The following is a 21036-nucleotide window of genomic DNA, read 5'->3' as shown; positions in this document are numbered from 1 at the left end:
TGACTTGCTTCTCCCCAAGGCCTCCCTTGCCTTTACTCTCAAAACTAATGGAGACACTTGAACTTTGGCTTTTGCTAAGCAACGAATACTAAAGTCTGGTCTTTTTACTTAGAATTTCCCAGGTCTCTCTAAACATACATCCAAGTCCATCTCAGCCCTATCACCCACAAACTGAGGAGGCGAGGGGGAGTTTGCAAACACTCTCTGAAATGAACTTTGCTTTAAGCCTGTTCGCCAGAGGCCTGACATCAGCCCAGAGTCAGTGTTCTAGACAGCCCCAGGCCACTATCCTTCACGGAGGTGACATAGGACAGGCCAACATGACTCTGTATCCTGCTTTTCAGGAAGACAGCTGCCTGTGGGACAGTAGTTGGTGTTCTCGGTTTCTTAGTATCCTGATTCTGGGAACTATGTCCTCTGCCTGCCAGAACCGATCCTTGAGAAAAGATTCCTTTGTGTTTGTGGGTGTGGGTGTTAGGTGGTGGGGGTGGACAGGAGTGGCTTGTGGTGGTGGCGACTTGCTGTCTAGAAGATTTGCAAAGCTAGCCCTCTTGTGGCCACATCTGAGTCTGCTTCCCTGTCTGCTGATGTCCCCAGTTCCAGCGTGGTCAGGACTGGAAGCACGTGGCATGGGGCACACTATTGTCTAAAAGCGAAATCATTTTCTTCAAAATATTTCATGCAGACAAGGTTGACTGCGGTTCTTTTCACAATTAAATATTTTAATTAATCCTTTGAGAATTCCTGCAGTGTATTTTGATCATATTTCCCACCTTCTCCAACTCCTCCCTGACCTACATTTCCTTCTCTATATGCCGAGCATTGTGTCCTTTTTTCTTTCCAAATGTATCAAGTCCAATTTGTGATCGTAGTGCTTTTATATGATGCGGATGACACACACACACCCATGAAGGATATTAGACTGGGCATAGTGGTACAGGCTTGTAACTTTAGCTACTGAAGAGGCAGGAAGGTGCCTCAAGGCCTGACTGGGCTACAGAGCTTGTTCAAATTCCAAAAGATGCCAACCACGAGAGGAGGGATGGCAAGTAGATTCTGACGGCCTCTAAGAAGCAGATCTTGCCTCTTCGTGGGAAGAAGCTACTGTCGTTCAGACATTCTGTGATGGGATCCCCCTCCCCTAGCCCCACTACTGTGCTACACAGTTGAGAAGGGGCTGCGCAACAAGGTTGATGGGGACATTCCCCTAGCAGGGCCAGGGATGAACTCAGTGACTTACTCTTTCAATTAGTGAATGAATCTCATATACAACATATGAGTTTTATTTCCATTGATTTTAGACAAAGTCACTTTCTGTGGGACATGAGGATAATAGAGGCAGTATAGACACAAGATACCATGGTTGAAGAAGGGATGCACAGGGCCCTTTCCAAAATGTTTTTACTGTTCACTTCTTAACATATGAACTAACCCACTCATCCATTTCCTTTTATGATTACTGAATATCTATGGTGGCCCAAGCATCTAACATGCTGGGAGACATATAGTGAATATGCCCAGCCCCATATTATTGAAAATCTTCCCATGACTGGAAGAGAAGTGATCTACTCACTGGGGTGGGAGCAGACCTCAGAACAAAATGGGTACTTCTTGTTCTTTCCACTCCTGTGGATAAAATAAATCTAGGAAGAACTAAGGCAAAGTTGGAAAGGGAGTAAGGGACAGGCTCTGAGCCTTCCTAGTATTCCTGAACAGACCTAGAAGGCAGGATGGGAAACAGACCGCTGTCCTGCCGAGACTAGAGAAATGCAGCCATGCGCATTGAATCAAAAACCCCCAAGAAGCTCCATCTACGACAGGAGGGCACAGCCCTGAATCTTTGTCTCTCTTCTCTCCCAGTTTCCAGGCAGTTCACTGCTTTGCCTTGGGCAAAGCTCTGCCCCAGGGTCCGCTGTGTGCAGCCATGGCAACCTGTCACTCTCTGATTCTTCTTGATGGAGCCATCCAGGGAGACCCTCTGGACCTGAAAATGTTTGAAGCCACCAAATGGGTAAGTGTCTGACCTTCCGAGAACACCAGGAATGTCTTTAATGCCAGCACAACACAAGCTGTATCACAGTCCTTTACTACTTACAAGAAATGTGGGATTCCCAGTATTGTGTAAAGGGCAAACTGGTCTAAGCCTGGCTTTCTGATCCGAACCGCGTATTTTATAGGTTTGCTGTAGGATTAAGTGAAACGGTACAATAAAAATCTTTGGTGTAGTTGTTAAGTTTCAGAGTACTTGGTGCCTACTGTAAGTCTAATAGTTGTCATGATCATTATAATTCTTGTGTAATTATTTTCTAGTTCTACCATTCTGTGAGCTGGTTTCAGAGTTTTCTGGAGTTAATTTGGCGAGGTGATGATATGTTAATTATCATGGTTTCACATTTTTATAATACATACATAGGCCAAAGCATCACATTGCGTCCCATAAATACATACAATTGTTATTTCGCACTAAAAATAATGACAAGAAAAATATGCATTCCAGTGCATGGGGATGCAGAAACACTGCTTTCCACAGTGCTTGGGTAAGTTGGAGGATCACAGCAACCACGAGTTTTATTTCAGTTTATTAACTATCCCCCTAATTTCCAAGACCCAGAACAGAAATTCACTGCAGAGTTTCCCCTGAGATTCCAAACTAGATCCAAGAGCAGACGCTCCTGTGGTTTAAGGATCTTCCTCTTTCTGTTCTAGGTTCAGCCTGAGGTTTAAGGATCTTGCTCTCTCTGTTCTAGTTTCAGCTCTGCCTCAACTGATGCTCAGTCTTGTGCAGTCTTCCTTCATGTTAGGACTTTGGTTCTCACAGCTGCAGGACGAGGGAACCAAATCAGACAAGTGATAGCCATATCAAAAAGAGTGCTAATCTGTCCTCAAAGGGAATTTTATTCGGCAATAGCTCTAAATACTGTCTTCGGAGTTGCTGTGGCTGTGGGCAAGGCAGGGAGGGAGAGACCACACAGCTTCAGCTTTTTTTGCTACAGCTATTGTATCTCCCTGCCATTGTGTGCAGCCCAGGCCCTGGGGACTGTCTTAGCACCTCTGGGAGAGATGTCTCTGTAGGCTCTCCCTCCTCTAACAGATGTGATTATTTTTCAGTCTCTCATTCACTTGGGAATACTGATTCTGTGTCTCTAAGTGGAGGTTACAGTTTCTTTCCTGAGATGTTTTTTATGTTAGCCACCCAATTAAATGATTACAAAGAACTTCAATATCTTTAGGTAAAAAGGTTTCCTTGTCTATAATTTAGAGTCATTATTACAGTTGTTCCTAGATAGCAATCATGCATAGGGCAAAAAGATGCCCTGCTCAGGTCACTTTAGACAGACAGGGAATAGCAGGATCAACAGCAACTCTAGGCAAAGAAAGACTGTGAGGAACCTGCTGCACACAAAACAAGCCTGGCAATTCATACTCAACATATCCAAGCTAAGCTCTTCAGGCGCAGAGAAGGAACCTTTATGCGGCAACTCCAACAGCGAAAGCCAGATAAATTGCATGAATAATTCAGCAGTGCATGTCCTTCACGTTCCAGCCTTTCCACTGCCTTGTGCCTTTTGGTTTGTTTTCCTGGAGTAGAATCCTTCTGATTTCACCAGCCCAACAGCAGGCGGAGGCCCGTGGATGCACTGAGGTGGTTGAGGCTGGGCTCCGCAAGAGAAGGGGGTATGAAGAATACGCAAACCCCTCCAGTGAAATATCTCACTTCTGAAACAGGAAATGACTATTTCTGGGGGTGATTTCCACACCAAGGGAATGCCGGCAGACACCACGGTGGTTAAGCCGACAGACGTACTTGGCCAGGTAAGCCTTGCACGTCAATCTCCCCACAGTCTCCACACCAGGGGAAACTGTGCTGACCCGCAGTGTTGGGAAGCTCACTGATGTGTCTTGAACTGCTAATGTGAAAAGTGTGTTATATTTCCTCTCTGGTTAGTAAAACAAGCGCTGAGGGTGGAGCAGTTAAGTCCCAGTAGCTAGATGCTTTGCCAGTATGTGCCTCTCCATTCCCTGTCCATCACCCAGGTCCCAGTGGAAGGGCTTGCGATCCTGCGCCAGTTCCCATTCTCGTCGGCGTTGCAGAGGATGACAGTCATTGTTCAAGAGATGGGAGGTGCCCGACTGGCATTCATGAAAGGTGCACCGGAGAGAGTGGCCAGCTTTTGCCAACCTGACACGGGTTAGTTAATAGACGTGGGATACAAATGCCAAATCTTTGGGACCCTAAGAGAGATATACATGGATCTAATCTACATGGGAAGTAGAAAGAGACAAGATCTTCTGAATAAATTGGGAGAGTGGGGACCTTGGAAGAGGTAGAAGGGGAGGGGAGAGGAAGGGAGGGAAGTGGAGAAAAAGATATAGTTCAATAAAAACAATTTTAAAAAATGCCAAATTTGTCCCCACAACACTCTAGATCCAAGTGACAGCTGGGCATCACTTAGTGGTTGATTCATGGGTATTCCAAGCTTTTCCACCTTGGGTAATGACTGCCCCCACCCCATCCCCCAGTTCCCAACATATGCCTATATAAGGATTCCTCCCTTATAACTGCGTTGCTACTTTTTTTTTCATTTTTCACTTGATTGCTCTCCACAGCCACCACCAGATTTCCAAATTCCTTTGAGATCATAGATCAATCTTTCATGATCTGAGTTCCCTTCTATACATTCATCCCTCACATCTTGGGCTTCCTCTGAGCTGTCTCGAACCCCTGTGCCTGAGTACATAGGGATCTCTCAGCAAGCAAGGACTTTCCTTCCTTAGCCCACCCACCTCCTACCCAGGCGCAGAAGCCCCTACAGCACTCTGCATGCTGTTGCATAGCCAACGGCAGTGGTCATTTTGGTTTAGTTTTAATATCAGTATACTGTTTTCCCCCAACTAAGACATCTGTAGAGCAGAGCTTGTACGTATTACATACCCCTTTCAAATATTTGTTGTTTAAACTGGAAAAAAAGAGTTCCAAGCATTCCCTAGACTTTGCTTTTCAAATGATTCTGGCTCGGGGTGAATGTTTCAGTTTTACTGGATCTTAAGGTGTTAATGCTAGCTGGGCAGTGGTGGCATTCCCTTTTAATCCCAGCATTCGGGAGGCAGAGGCAGGCAGATCGCTGTGAGTTCGAGGCCAGTCTACCTGGTTTACAAGAGCTAGTTCCAGGACAGGCTCCAAAGCTACAGAAAAACCCTGTCGGGGAAAAAAACAAAACAAGTCAAAAAAAGATGTTAATGCTGGTGATACAGTGTAGTTACAATTTCCTATAGCCTTGCTTACGGAGCTCTTTTTTTTTTCCCTTTGATTTTCGAAGACAGGGTTTCAATGTATATCTCTGGCTGTCCTAGAACTCACTCTGCAGATCTGGGTGGCTTCAAACTCACGAAGATCCACCTGCCTCTGCCTCCCATGTGCTGGAATTAAAGATGCGCATCACCACAGCCCAGCTTTATGTAACTTATTAAAAGTGTGTTTCCTGGGGTAAGAATTGGATTAGCGTGAAGGGTTTCTCTACCCATGCTGGCTAAGGAAACATTGCATATTAATACTGTTTCTGTTGTTGTTTTTGTTTGTTTGTTTTCAAACAGTACCATCTAGTTTTATTAGTGAACTTCAGATTTACACGACACAGGGTTTCCGGGTCATAGCTCTGGCTTACAAGAAGCTGGAAAGTGACTGCCCTGCAACTGTCTTGATGAGGTAAAAAAAGATGGTTTTCCTGAAGAAGATGATTCGGGCAAGATTCATCTGACTGGGATGGAAGGCAAAAGTTCTGGGGCGGGCCCAGCAAAACACCATGCTTGGTTTTTGTGCATAGGTGTCTCCGAATATGGTGTACAGGGATACAATCATCCTGCCCTGCCTGAATCACAGAGCTGATGTGAACACTGGCAGAATATATAAGAAAATACCAAACACAAGGTGACCTTAGGGCTGTGTGAAAAGTTGTGTGGAAATAATCAGTGTTTTAAGAATTTGACATTGTGGGCCCAGTTCGGATATAATGTAAACCAGTTAGAAATAATAAAACTTCACATTGCTTAGAAAAAACCCTTTGTAATATAAAATACACAGCTATAGGAACAAATAAATGTCAATTGGGTTTATGTAATCTAGATAATGCTTGCAGAAAAATAGGAAAACCTTCCAGGGGTCATATTGGAGAACATTGTGATGTGTGTAAGGATGTAAGTAAGGGTGCTTAGTTGCTGGAACGGGTTTTAGCAATGACAGTTCCACTTTTTGTTATTATTTTTCTGCCATTTTGGGGGGGCTCTCCTATTTATTTTTTCTTAAATGATTTTTCTAGATTTTTTGTCAGTCACTACTATTTCTGCTTTTGTAGGGTTAATCTCGGCTCATTTTGAACTATAGTATTTTAAACTCAGATAGTCTCATGTATTTATTTTCAAATTCATCCGACTTAGCCCTCTCTAGTTGTAACTATATTTTCACTACTTCCATTAGCATCTTTGAATTTATAGGTGATATTTTCTGTATATATTATCAGTAAAACATCCTCCTATGTGGGAGTTAAAAGGAAGAAGAGAATAGTCCATTACAAAATATAATAGTTTAATAAATTCTTGGCTAATGCCAGTAAAACAAAGGGAATAGGTTGTGGACATGGCAGACGGTTGACTTGCAAGTACAAGGACCTGAGTTCAATCCCAGAGCCCACCAGAAATGTGAAGCTTGGTGGTCTAGGCTTGTAATCACACTGATGGAAAAGCTGACTGTCCCTGGACCAAATGGCCATCGTAGCCTGGGTGGGGAGCTCTAGGCCAGTGAGATACAATGCTAGAGACTGCCCACTGGTCTCCACATGCACACACACCTGTGTGTATTCACCTCTCTTTCCCAGTGAACACACATGCACACACACACTGAACAATTGCTTATATCTTAGAATAGACTCGATGAGACTGCAATGACTTCCTGCAGTGTTCTGTGGAGCATAGCCTCAATGCCTCACACAGCCTTGTTGCAAGGAAGACAGTTCAGTGAAGTCAGTAAAACATAGAACGAAACAGTACAACTTCCTCTCAATATGCACAGTAGAGATATTCCTGCAAAATTTTGGAGTTACAAAAATACTTTTATTCATATGAAAAAAACATAGCTGGGGGAAATATACTAGAAACATATTTATTGCTATTTAATGCAACAACCCTAAGTATAGAATGATAGTAGGTTCACTAACAGTAGACTAATGATGTAATATAAATAATATAAACTGCTGGTGATTTAAAAAGCTCCTGAATATTAACTCAATTATTCAAAAGGTGTGAAGGATGAGTGGCAGTTCTTTGTGAGCTTGTCATTGCACACAGCACTGAATACTTGCAAAAATTTCCCCCTAAAATGTCACCTAGAGTTGCCACTGAGAAGGATTGATCTGACCAACCCCCTGACACTGGGAATGGGAAATGGGAGGCCTGGAGGGAAAGCGGTGTGTGGATAGTCATTGAGGGCTGGATTTGAAGGTTATTAGATCACTCCCTGCTTAATCAGTTTAGAAAGACCCCTGAAGTTTGACTATTTCAACCCGGAATGTTGTGATCAGATAGACTCAGCTCTAGATCTCTGAAGTTGGAATTGGAAGTAAACCTTGAGCTAGATGTCACAACTTGAACCAAAGAAACCTCGAGTCAGGGAAGGCTGGCACAGAACTGGATGTGATAAGATACTGTTTACAATGCTGCTCTGGCTTCTTACCTAGTGTGATGTGTGTGCATTCACAAGCTGAAAATTCCTGGTTTGGGAATAGTAGAGACAACAATCACTGCACTTAGGAACCGTGTGGGCTGCAGGAGAGTGCTTGACTTTGTTAAAGCTATCGAACTTGAAATTCTAATCTTGCAAAATCTAGTATGGCCTAAACACAAATTGACAAATAGGCTCTTGTCTTAGGTTATCTACTTAGCTCTCTCATATTTAAGCCCCATCGTCAGCATGGGTCCCCAAGGCTAAAATACTCTATCCTTCACTTATCCCTGACCAAGACAGAACTCTCTCTCTCTCTCTCTCTCTCTCTCTCTCTCTCTCTCTCTCTCTCTCTCTCTGTGTGTGTGTGTGTGCTTTTAGCATTAATATAAAGATCTTATTGAGGGTTTTTGCCCTGTTTTATACATATTTCTTATTTTAAAGGTCTTGGGAGTTTTAAGAACAGGAGGTTAATATCAGGACTGACAGCTGTCTGTGTTACAACCTTCTTTGTTAGTGTAGACTCTACAGGAGATACAATGTAACCATTTCTCTGCTAGAGCAGACGCTATAGGAGATACAATGTAACCATTTCTTTACGTGTGTAGCCGCTACAGGAGATACAATGTAACCATTTCTTTACTAGTGTAGAAGCTACAGGAGTTACAACATGACCATTTTTTTTTTTTTTACTAGTGCAGACGCTACAGAACGTACAATGTGACCATTTCTTTTCACATCTTGGCTTATATTTAAGAAGACTGAAGGGATGTTGGGGACAGAAGAACCTTTGGGAGCTAATGATGTCCACATAGGGAGAGCAGTTTACTCAGCGAGGCAGAGGAGGACTGAGGTTGGAACCGTGGTGTTCTGATCCTATCACTGATTGAACTCTGCACTGGCCACATGCCAGAGGAGCTAGAAATAAGAGTTGTAAGAAAGCCTTGGGTCTTTGACCTTGTAGCCATTTTCTTGGCCTACTATGGTAATTTATTATCGGCTTATGTCACATAACCTCTGAAAATATCTAAACCCTGTGGCCTAAGTATGAGGCCATAGAAAGACTGCGGAACTTTCAGCAGGTATCAGTTGAGTTATTCTTGAAGGGAAATCCAAAAACGTCTTTCCAGAAAGTTCTCATCACTATGCCCAGAAATACCTGTTCCCTCCTCTGATCCCACAACCTGGCCCTGACACAATTCCCAGAATTGCAAATAAACAAGGAGGCCCTGCTTAACCTTCCCTTCCCAGTTGAATGTGAAATCTTGGAACTGCAATTCCTGCAACCTCTGCAAAGCTGCTCCTTCTCCTTACTTAGTAGCTACTCAATGGATGCCAAAGGCCCTCACTCACTGTCTCAGTTCCCAGGGAAATGCAGAATGAGCAAATTATTTCACCTTTATTGTACGGCCAAACATGACCACAAACAGGCAGCCCAGTGTTCCGAGTAGGTGGTATTTGCTGAGCGGTTCCTGTACGTGGGCATCGCATGGGCATTAATGAGTAGAATCTTGACTCAGGTGGGTTTCTGTTCCAGGACTGGAGGCAGATCAAAAAGCTAATGCATCAATTGCATGAATAAATAAAGAGCTCCCCAGCCGGGTTAGAAGCAAGCTGTAGAGACAGCAGCTGTTCCTCTTTGGAGCGCCTTAGGGTCAGGCAGCATGAGGTGGGACTCAGGACATGGGGAGGATGTCTATGATAGATGTGGAAACTCATGTTTGCCATGAAATGAGAAAGTCTCCAACAGTCCGGAGCAAAAGTCTGGGCATGATTAACGACAGAGCACATCCATGGTGAGTGGCTCATGTGGAGACTGTGGGAGAAGTTATTGAGGCATGAAGTTGGACTATGGCTTGGGAGCTGGCCATCCAGGGACTGAAACACTGTGCACAGCATCATAGGGAATGCCACCCTCGCAGATCTGCTCTGAGGTGAGGAGCTGAAACTCTTCGCTTGCTGCCACCTAGTGGAGGGATGCACAAGGTTCTAGGAGCATCCCCAACACTGCTGTGGCCCTAGCCGGTACCCAAAATAGACATGTGGAACAAGCTTGCCATGAAGGCTTTAGTGGATGTTGTTTTCATCTGCATTTCAGTGTGAATTAGGCAGTGCTGGGGTCTCGTTTCTCTCTGTGTGTCAAAATAATAGAGTCATGGGAATGTTCAAGTCTCTAACCCCAAATGCATTCCCCATACTTGGTCCTGTAGGATACTCCTGTAGATGCTCTCATGGTGGCCTCCCCAAAGTGTGGGGGCATTCTGTGCAAAAGAACAGAGCTTCCAGCTGAGAAAGAAATAAGGGTCCATCTTAGCTTTCGTAAAGGGCCCATCCCCTGGTCTCTACCATACGTCACGGGGCTAGAACGACAATCTGTGGCCTTGGTTTCTGGAGAAACTGACATTTTGTTTTATTTTTCATTGTTTCTCATTTAATTGTCAAGACTTTGTCTCCCCTCGGTGGTGGATAGATGAGGGGCTGAGAGTCAGGTGAGCCAACACAAAGACCCCTGCAGTCACGAACTAATTTAATTTTCTGCAAAGGCCAAAGTCAATTTTTTGTCCTACATGTACTTCCTCTTGGTTCAATTGGGCTAACCACTGCACACCCCGACTCTTCTTGTTCCCAGTCAGGGTTGCTTGTGGCCAGGGAATAGTGCTGGGGCAGGGCCATTCCAGCAGGGAGCTCAGTCTTCTTGTCATCATTGCGGTAAAAAAGCCACATGTGCTCCTCCGTTTAATCAGGGAGAAGGTGGAATCAGACTTGGTATTTCTGGGATTACTGATTTTGGAGAATCGATTGAAGGAGGAGACGAAGCCTGTCTTGGAAGAGCTCATCTCTGCCCGGATACGCACTGTGATGATCACAGGTATACAGCAAAGTGGAAACAGGGGCAGCTGAGGGGCAACACGCGGGTTGCCTCACTTAGCAAGGAGGGCACTGATGTCGTCTAGGTGTCAGACATTGGCAATAAAAGGGCTTCCGTCACAGCGAGGCAAGACAAAACCAATTAGTCAAGCAATGTAACGAATGTTCTAAGGTATACACACTGGGGTGGTCTGGTGGAAGGCGTGAAGATACAGTCCCACCATGTGGGGATCTGAAGCAGGAGGATGGCCACAAGTTTGAGGCCAGCTTTGTGGATACACAGTTTCAGGCCAGATTGAGTGACAGAATGAGAACGTTTCTAAGGGCAAAAAAACAGAATAAAAACAAACAACAATCACATGGCAAGAGGCTAAAGGGGTGGCTCAGCAGTTAAGGTACTTGTTGCTCTTGTGGAGAACTAGGGTTCAGCACCCACATGGCAGCTCACAACCATTGGTAACTCCAGCTTCAGGGGATCCGACTCTCTCTTCTGTCCTTCAAAGGCACTGGGCATGCAGGCAATCTCTCTCTCTCTCTCTCTCTCTCTCTCTCTCTCTCTCTCTCTCACACACACACACACACAAACACACACACACTGTAACAAAAGGAAAAGAGATTAAAACAAACAATAAAAACACATAACAAAATAAAACCAACAAAAGCCCAACTAGAGCAGTCTGGGAAAGTGTGTCTGGCCATCCGCTCTGCCTGAAGCATTTTAGTGAAGCCTCTCAGAGTGGCGGCATTTGAAATAAGAGCTGAACAGCAAGAAGACTTGGGCAATGCAAAGATGGTGGCTTTTATTGTCATGTACTTGGAGGAGAAGACTCTTAGTCAGTGTGGTCTACAAACTATGCTGATAACTCATCAGCCATAGAATCGCTAATTCTGTTTTTTTTTTTTTTAAAAAGAAGAAGATGCTGTCATCTCAGCTCTAATGCTAAGCCTCAGATCTCAGAAACAAGGGGGTAATGGGAAAGGATCACTCCAGCGAAATATACAAAATTACCTAAAGAATACTTGTGAACTTTTCAATAAGGGAGATATTACATGTGAAAAACTGACTTTCTAATTTATATTCCTAGTGTCTTGTTTTCTTTCTGCTGTCATTGTGCTTTAAACGCTACTGCTTATGTCACTGATGTACATCTTCTCCAAAGCATTCACTCCCTTGCACACACACCTCCTGAGCCCCACTCCAAAGCTGGGGACGACTCTGGAACCCGCACTTACCCACTCCTGATTCTAGATACCACCATCCACAGCAAGGTGCATATTTTGCTTTCTTCCTTTCTAACTCCCAGTCTGACTCCTAGGCCGTCCTGGGATACTTTGGTACTCATAAACATTTTATTTATCCAGTAGCCCTTGCTATTTTGAACATCATCAGCGCTACCATTACACATTGTATTAGTTAGGGTTTATTTTTGCAATGAAACACCATGAACGAAAAGCAAGTTTTGCAGGAAAGTGTTTATTCGGCTTACACTTCCATACCACAATTCATCATGGAAGGAAGTCAGAACATGAATTCACAAAGGGAAGGAACATGGAGGAAGAAGCTGATGCAGAGGCCATGGTTACTGCCTTGCTCCCCATGGCTTGCTCAGACTGCTCTGAGCAACCCAGGACCACCCAGGGGTTGTACCACCTGCAATGGGATGGATCCTCCCCCATCAATCACTATTTATGAAAACATCCTACAGGCTTGTCTACAGCTTGATCTTACGGAATTATTTTCTTAACTGAAGTTTCCTCCTCCAGATGACTTTAATATGTGTCAAGCTGACATAAAACTAGCCAGCACGCACATGCTCACAGTCTATCTTCAGCCATGTTGCAATTGTGTGGGTAAGGGCTGTTCACTCTCCATTTGGGTCTTTGGCTCCTCTTTTCCTTGTGTTGAAAATTTGGTTCTGCTCTTCACTTATTTCTAGTTTCTTCTTTATTGTCCTTGGACGGATGAAGGTCATGATGTTTTCTGACTTTTCATATATCCCTATAACATCTTCCTTTGTCTTTATGGAGGCAGGTAGTTCTGTTCCAGCAATGGCCTGTCAGTGAGTACTGTCAATGCCAGCCTGTGACAGAAGCTCACTCTTCACCTCCACATAGTGTTTCTCCTTTCACTTTCGAGATCAGAATTATTAACTGGGTATTCTCATATATTTTTCTTTTCCTTTTTTTTAATAATTCAGTCTGGAGCATAACATTTTTAATGTGCTTTTTTTTCCTCTGAAGAAAATATTCACTATTGCTCATTTAATTACTGCCTTTGTTCTGTGTTCATTATATTTTTATTCTGGAATCTCTATTTTTTACATGACAGGTTATTTATTACAGGTCTGTGAAAGTCTCCTGGATCCATTCTATCAGTCCCTGATTTTTTTACAACTGCTGTAGTTTTATAATTTTGTTCTCCTCTTTATGGTTTAAGGAGGGGTCCCATGACCTCTCCAAATCACGATAGAGTCCTCAGCCATGAGCAGTGATCATTACCTCCTTCAAGTCACTGGTAGAATTGGGAAAGGTTTCTTTGTCCTTATATGGGTGTGGCTTTAGAGATACCCTGCTCCAGGCTTTACCCTGGTGCAGCAGCATTTGAGTTCCCCTTGTGCTTAACCTGTCTCCCGTAGCTCCTGTGCCCACCAGTCATATGCTATGCTGCATCGTTTCCTATCCAGCTGCTGTATTCCTTCAGGTTTTGCAGTTTCCCTGCCATGCCTGTGCATTTCATTCCACTCAGTACATCTCTTTTGTCTTCCTGATTTGTATGCCAAGTGTGTGGTCATTTTAAGCATCATTCTCTTGTATGTGATGTACTATTTTTCTCCAACAGTCTTTTTTTATTTTAATTTTATCTTTGACTTCCAGCTGTGTGATTATCCTATGCCTGGATGTAGTTCTCACAGAATTTAACCTATTTGGGGTTCTGTGAGCTTCTTGAATTTAGAGATTTAAGTGCCTTACAGTCTTTGGGGAGTTTTCTTCTATTATTGTTTCTTACACACACACACACACACACACACACACACACACTCACACACACACACACACGTACACTCACATTTCAATCTCTTTAGCCTCTCTTTGGTCTCTACTGACAAGAATGCAAGCCCTTTTACTAACCCAGTCTCTGTTCATTTAAAGTTAGCGCTCTTTGTTCTCCAATAGGTGTAATGACTCTTAAGCTATAGTGTTTCTAGTGTATTCAACATATCTAGTGAATAAAATAACTTCAAGTGTTATATTTTTCATTTCTAAATTATCCATTTTAACCATACATATTAATTGGTTGAATATTTCCATTTGCTTTATAAATGTTCACTTTAACTATATAAAGGATGCTTATAATAACTTCTTTTGAATTTATTTATTGCCATTAATGTGTGCATTATTTGTGTGCTATGGTACATGTGTGGTGACTAGAAGACAAATTTGTGGAGTGTCTTCTGGCCACATTTGTCAGGGTCCTATGCCTAGAGCTCATCAGCTCATCATTAATCTCTCCTCCTCCTCCTCCTCCTCCTCCTCCTCCTCCTCCTTCTCCTCCTCTTCCTCCTCCTCCTTCTGCTTCTTTTTGTTTTTTTTTTTGAGACAGGGTTTCTCTGCATAGTCCCACCTTTCCTGAAACTCATCCTGTAGACCAGGCTGGCCTTGACCTCAGAGATCCACTTGCCTCTGCCTCCTAGGTGCTGGGACTAAAGGTGTGCATCACCAAGTCAGGCTAATAACTTCTTAAGATCATTATCTTTTCATTTCAACATGGAGTCAGCCAAGGATTGTCAGTGTTGGTGCAGACTTTTTTAATACTGACAATTGACCAGGTTTGTTGTTGTTACTGAGTATACCCAATATATTAAATATTGTTACAAGATTTTTGATCCTTTTAATACCTTGTGTAGAATGTCCAGCCTCTTGCTTCTTGTAAGTAGTACCTTCAGTATTAGCTTTTTAAAGTATTTTGCTGGCTCTTTTCTGCCTCTCTCAAGTGGTTAGACATTGCTCTGGCAAATAGGAAACTGTACATTTCACAGTACAGTTCTTGAAATCCATGTTTTCCTTTTATTGGTCTGTTCCACACATGACCCACTCTTCACAGAGCCTGGGACTTACACAGTTCAAACACTGAACTAGTTCCCTTCTGAGGCTTTTGTCTTTCCATGGTTTTCTGGATAGTTTACACCCTCTAGGGGCCCTTTTGTCCTGGCTACTTCAGCCAGAAAGACTGGGTTTCTCTTGTTTGTAGCTGCCAGAGCAGTTCAGGGTACATATTGGGAATATATATACTAGAATACATTAATACATAAATACACACATACATACTAAAATTCATAATTCATAATACTAGAATACATACACACTAAATGCATACATACATGTACACACACATATATATACATACTAGGATACACACATACATACAAGAATACATAAATGTATACATACATTCTAGGATACACACACACATATATACATACTAGGATACATACTTACATGCTAGAATACATACTCAAGTTGGACACTCCAGAGGAAAGAGGCAAACACTGAGAACCCCACCCCTTGTTAGCTTCTTTCTCCAAGTCTTCCTTCCACAGTCTGCCTGCTTTTCTTTATTTTCTGCACCCTTCCGGTAATTGCTTTTGTGGTTTTTGTTTAGTTTTCAGTTGTAATCAACAGAGGAGATAGATGGTAATGGACTTACCAGGAGAGAAGCCACCAGATATGATACTAAACCAAAAGACTTGCTGCACATTTATAAAGATTGCAACAAATAGCATGAATACATTTTTCTTATAAGTGTTCCTTCCTACTTGCTGACAAAAAATATGTTGGTTAGTTAGGAAGTAACATGATAAAAAAAAAAAAAAGAACCAGAACCAGAACAGGGATTATGGAATCCAAGGTCAGGCTGGGAAAGATCTTCATAACTAACATAACAATCAAACACTTAGCCTAATTTTTTAAGTGCTGTGTGTATTGGTGTGTTCTCTTTATCATCGTCTTGGGATGCTTTTCCTATATTCTAGGCGACAATCTTCAGACTGCAATAACGGTGGCCAGAAAGTCTGGGATGGTTTCTGAAGGTCAGAAAATCATTCTTGTTGAGGCAAATGAAGCCACTGGTTCTTCATCAGCATCCATCTCTTGGAAACTAGTAGAAGAGAAGAAACAGATTCCATTTGGGAACCAGGTACGCCTGAACACAGGCACTCTGCTGTGTTATCAGACTGGGCACATAGTGGGGTTAATAGTTGTGACTAGCACAAGTTTTGAGACAACTCCAAGTCCATAAACTTCTGCAGGTGTCTAACAAATATGAACCCAATTGTGTCAGTTTTCCACACTTTTCCTGTATTCTAAGGCACAGGCTTTCTTGACTTCTGAAAGTAATAATTCTTTTACTCTTAAAAATCTTTGGCACTTTCACTATTTGCTGATGGTATGATAGTTTACATAAGCGACCAAAAAAGTTCTACCAAGGAAGTTCTACAACTCATAAACACCTTCAGTAAGATGGCAGGATACAAGATTAACTGGAAAAATCAGTAGCCTTTCTTTACACAGATGATAAATGGGTTCAGAAAGAAATCAGAGAAGCCTCACCCTTCAAATTGCCACAAGTAGCACAAAGTATCTTGGAGTAACTCTAACCAAACAAGTAGAAGACCTGTATGACAAGAACTTTAAATCTGTGAAGAAAGAAATTGAAGAAGACACCAGAAAATGGAAAAATCTCTCATGCTCTTGGGTAGGTAGAATTAACATAGTAAAAATGGCAATCTTACCAAAAGAAATCTACAGATTCAATGCAATGCCCAGCAAAATTCTTCACAGACCTCGAAAGAACAGTATTCAACTTCATATGTAAAAGCAAAAAACACAGGATAGCCAAATCAATCCTGTACAGTAAAAAAACTTCTGGAGACATCACAATTCCTGACTTCCAACTCTACTACAGAGCTACAGTACTGAAAACAGCCTGGTATTGGCATAAAAACAGATAGGAGGACCAATGGAACCTAATTAAAGACCCAGATATCAATCCACATACCTTCGAATTTTTGACAAAGAAACAAAAAATATAAAATAACAAAGAAAAGCATACTCAACAAATAGTGCTGACATACCCAGATATCAACATATAGAAGAATGAAAATAGACCCATATCTAACACCATGCACAAAACTCAAGTCCAAATGAGTCAAAGACCTCAACTTCAAGCCAGCCACACTGAACATCATAGAAGAGAATGTGGGAAATACACTTGAATTGGCATAGGAGACCACTTCATAAATATAACACCAGCAGCACAGACATTGAGAGAAACAATTAATAAACGGGACCTCCTGAAACTGAAAAGCTTCAGTAAAGCAAAGGACATGGTCATAAGACAAAACAACAGCCTACAGAATGGGAAAAGATGTTCAAGAACCCCATATCGAACAGAGGACTGATCTCCAAAATAAACAAAGAACCCAAGAAATTGGTCATCAAAAGAACAAATAATCCATTAAGAGTATGGGGTACAGACCTAAACAGAGAACTCTCAACAGAGGAATCTAAAATGGCTGAAAGACACTTAAGGAAACTCTCAACATCCTTAGCCATCAGAGAAATGCAAATCAAAACAACTCTGAGATTCCATCTTATACCTGTAAGAATGGCCAAGATCAAAAACACTGATGACAACTTATGCTGGAGAGGATGTGGGATAAAGGGAACACTTCTGCATTGCTGGTAGATGTGCAAATTGGTACAGCCCCTTTGAATATCAGTATGGTGATTTCTCAGAATATTAGGAAACAACTTACCTCAAGACCCAACAATACCACTTTTGGGTATATATCCAAATGATGCTCAACCATGCCACAAGGACATGTGTTCAACTATGTTCATTGTTTGTCTTAGTCAGAACCTGGAAACAACCTAAATGCCCTTTGATCAAAGAAAGGATAAGAAAAATGTGGTACATTTACACAATGGAGTACTACACAGCAGAAAAAAATAATGGCATCTTAAAATTTGCAGGCAAATGAATGGAGCTAGAAAACATGATATTGAGTGAAATAACCCAGACCCAGATAGACAAATATCATATGCCCTCACTCATAAGTTCCCTTTTAGATATAAAATGAAGAAAAACAAGCCTACAAGTCACAATCCCAGAGAACCTAGACAACAATGATGACCCTAAGGGAGACATACATGGATCTAATCTACATGGGAAGTAGAAAAACACAAGATTTCCTGAGTAAATTGGGAGCATGGGGACCATGGGAGAGGGTAGAAGGGAAGGGGAGAGAAAGGGAGGGGAGAAAAAGATATAGCTCAATAAAAACCATAAAAAATCTTTGGCTTTTTATTAGAAAGAACACAGTAAGCAGAACAGTGAACTTAACTTCCCATTTCTCCTTGCCTGTCAGTCACTCCATTGGGTTTAAAGGGGACTTAGTCCCTTGGCAAGACCTGTTGTGTGAACTGGACAATCAGACTATGTCTTCAGGGTAGGAAAAAAATTGTTCATTTATCTCCAGTCTTGTTAGTATTCTGTCTCCATTGTGTCCGTATGGAGCAATACTAATTCTATTTAGGGGAAAAAATCCAACGAGTTCTCCCTTCAAGGAGAGAGTTGTTAAGTTGCAGGGCTTTTGTATCTGACACTTGAAATGTGTGAAGTGCACTCATCTCTGGGACTTGAAGAGATCGCATCGAGATGAGAACAGGGCACGAGGAAGGGCTATTCTCCTATTTGCCAGTGGCTGAGGTGCACGGAGATCAGTGTAGCAAAGAGGCTGTCGCTCTCTGAGGGGTGAGGGCTGGAGTGAGACTTTTAAAGAGAGACCCTGGTGGAACTTAGTTCTTTCTGTCAGATGTGTTGTGATCCTAGTCACTTGAGCAGTCGGAAGACAATGAAACATTTTCACTCTGCTTTGCAGGACACCTACATCAACATCAGAGAAGAAGTTCCAGATAATGGCAGAGAAGGGAGTTACCATTTTGCCCTAAGTGGAAAGTCCTTCCAGGTTATAAGTCAACATTTCAGCAGCTTACTGCCAAAGGTCAGTCTTAAGAAAGCAATGACATTTCTGTGAGGATGATGAACATGTCACTTACCATCCCAAATAGTTTCAGCAGATTACTCGAACAGGGTGGTGGTGGTGCGGCACTCAGGAGGCAGAGACAGGTGGATCTCTGAGTTCGAGGCTAGCCTATTCTACAGAGTGAGTTTCACGACAGTCAGCAGTAGACAGAAAAACCATGTCTCAGAAAATAAACCAAAATAAAATAAATGTATAAGTAAGGAAATAAAATAAAGGAAAACACAACTAGTTATATATATATCTCAAGACAGAGAAATGTTTTTGCAAAGTTACTATTATTTCCTACTAGATTTGAAAATGGTAAATATGAGAAGTCAACTTTATGCTAACTTCTAGGACTAAAGTGGCAGCATGGAGGATTGACTTTGGGTGGCTCTCACTATCTTGTCATGGTGAGGGCATTTAACAGTTTAGTAGGAAGTCAACAGTGGGGCAGAAAGCCAGGCAAGGACAGGAGAGTGACCTTGCACTTGTGGTAGAGACTCCTCTTCTGAAGGGACCAAACTTAAAGCTCTTTTACAAAGAATAGATTTCTCATAGGGGCACGTAACTCATTTGCAAACCAATAGACTTTGACTGAACCCTGAGCTGAGATCACAGCCACAGGGAGCAAGGGACACACATCGATGGCGTACAGAAGAATTTCAAGTATGGAGCAGGGAACCAGGGCAAGATATCCCACCCGCAAATCATCCATGTTTCAGGGCTCATTAAGTTTGGGATACCCAGCTGAGCATCATAACTGTTCAAGTCCAGAGGCCCAGATCATCTCTATTTTGCCACCTTTCTGCTAGCTGGGAATAATTTTCTGGGAAACAGTTGGATTCTTGCCTTCTCCTGTGGCTGTGCTCTGTTTCTCTGTTGTGATTCTTCAGATTCCTTTGGTTCAATTTTGCACAAAGCTCAAGACTTTTCTGGCTCATATTTCCCAGGGGAGCTGGGTTAAATTCAATAGGGCATTGTTTTCACAAATACTTATCTTTTGTTTCCATTGAAGTTACTTGATAACAAAAGTCTCAATGTCCATCTTAAAATACAAAATAAGTAAATAAATAAAAAAAAATAAATAAATGTATGTATTTCCCTGGGAAATTTTTTTTTCTTATTCATGGACATTACCAGCTAATGTTCTACTTTCAATTGTATTGTGTGTGACTTGCCATGACAAAAAGTTTTTCCTTTTTTTTTTTTTTAGATACTGATCAACGGGACCATCTTTGCAAGAATGTCTCCAGGGCAAAAGTCAAGTCTAGTGGAAGAATTTCAGAAACTGGAGTAGGTTTTTTGCCTCTGATGAAGTGATGGGAACATGGCAGTCAAGGGGATGGAGAGGCATGGGGAACTGTGCAGTTAGCTCAGGAGCGATTCTTACCCTGGGCAGACCACAGTTAATAGGGAAAACTTACAAAAAGTAGTAGTATCAGTTCCATGCTTTTGAGTGGTACCAATTTAATTGTTCATACAGGACTGGAACACAGTGTTTTGGCAAAATACCCGACTCCAGTCATTGTTGCATTTAAAGTTGAGAACTGCCGTAAGAGAACACAGGGCCATGATAGGGCATGGTGGGAAATGAGACAGGAAATGTAAGCTGAGCCCAGCCACTGAAGGAGGAAGAATTTAGCTTATATCCTGATAAGCTATCACCACAATTATACAACAGAGAGGATCATCAAATCCCTCAATATTAAAATAGTCCCTTGCTAAACCAGCTTCTATTATATCATTTGGATGCTTAGACACTAAGAGTCTCCATTTACAGATGAGTGTCCAGCATTTGTCCGTTTGACAACTTATTTCCTGTTAATTGAAACCTCATGATGGACCATATCAATGTGACTCCCCCTCTAACTCTCTCTTCCTATGTGTTGTCTCTTCACATAGTTGTGGTCACTACCATTTCTGTGGAGGAAAAAAAATCCCTGTTCTCTAGTCAGTGAAATGCCGATGTGAGACAATGGGAAGCCCAGTACTGTGTGTGCAGGGTTTCCCCATCCATTGTGTGACCCATCCAGTCACACATTGCTTTGACTAGTCTCTAGCAGGGAGCATCCTTACAGTAAAAAGTTTAAATCTTTAAATATGAGTGGTTCCTTTTTTTTTAAACTAGAGAAATTAACTTTATGACCAAACTAGCTTTGACAATCCTCTACAATTCATGTTTCTTTTTTAGCTACTTTGTGGGCATGTGCGGTGATGGAGCCAATGACTGTGGGGTAAGTGACTATCAGTGTGTGGCCAGAATTTCTCAAAAATTCTTGCAATGGCTATCATTGTCATGGACATAGTAAACCGACACTAAGGACTTGGGAAGGTTTCGATCAAAGCCACAAAATATTCAATGGTTACTAT

At 42.2% G+C, this 21036-nt stretch overlaps 1 protein-coding gene across 3 annotated transcripts in view; it reads left to right on the top strand.

The window, feature by feature from the left end:
* Positions 1 to 21036, top strand: part of Atp13a4 (ATPase 13A4) — a 134378-nt gene that overhangs the window by 85765 nt on the left and 27577 nt on the right. For all 3 annotated transcript variants that reach the window (XM_041677992.1, XM_041677993.1, XM_041677994.1), the window contains 9 exons: positions 1861 to 2011; positions 3727 to 3813; positions 4036 to 4189; positions 5593 to 5704; positions 10456 to 10580; positions 15610 to 15773; positions 18520 to 18642; positions 19880 to 19959; positions 20858 to 20900. In XM_041677992.1, the coding sequence (XP_041533926.1) occupies positions 1861 to 2011; positions 3727 to 3813; positions 4036 to 4189; positions 5593 to 5704; positions 10456 to 10580; positions 15610 to 15773; positions 18520 to 18642; positions 19880 to 19959; positions 20858 to 20900 (1039 nt within the window). The remainder of the gene's footprint in view (positions 1 to 1860; positions 2012 to 3726; positions 3814 to 4035; positions 4190 to 5592; positions 5705 to 10455; positions 10581 to 15609; positions 15774 to 18519; positions 18643 to 19879; positions 19960 to 20857; positions 20901 to 21036) is intronic.

Source organism: Microtus oregoni, unplaced genomic scaffold (assembly GCF_018167655.1).
Source record: "Microtus oregoni isolate MIOR12 unplaced genomic scaffold, Mior012 000029F_ref0000214, whole genome shotgun sequence".
Taxonomy (NCBI): Eukaryota; Metazoa; Chordata; class Mammalia; order Rodentia; family Cricetidae; genus Microtus; species Microtus oregoni.
Note: the sequence above shows the minus strand (reverse complement) of the source record. Positions and strands in the feature narration are given on the sequence as shown.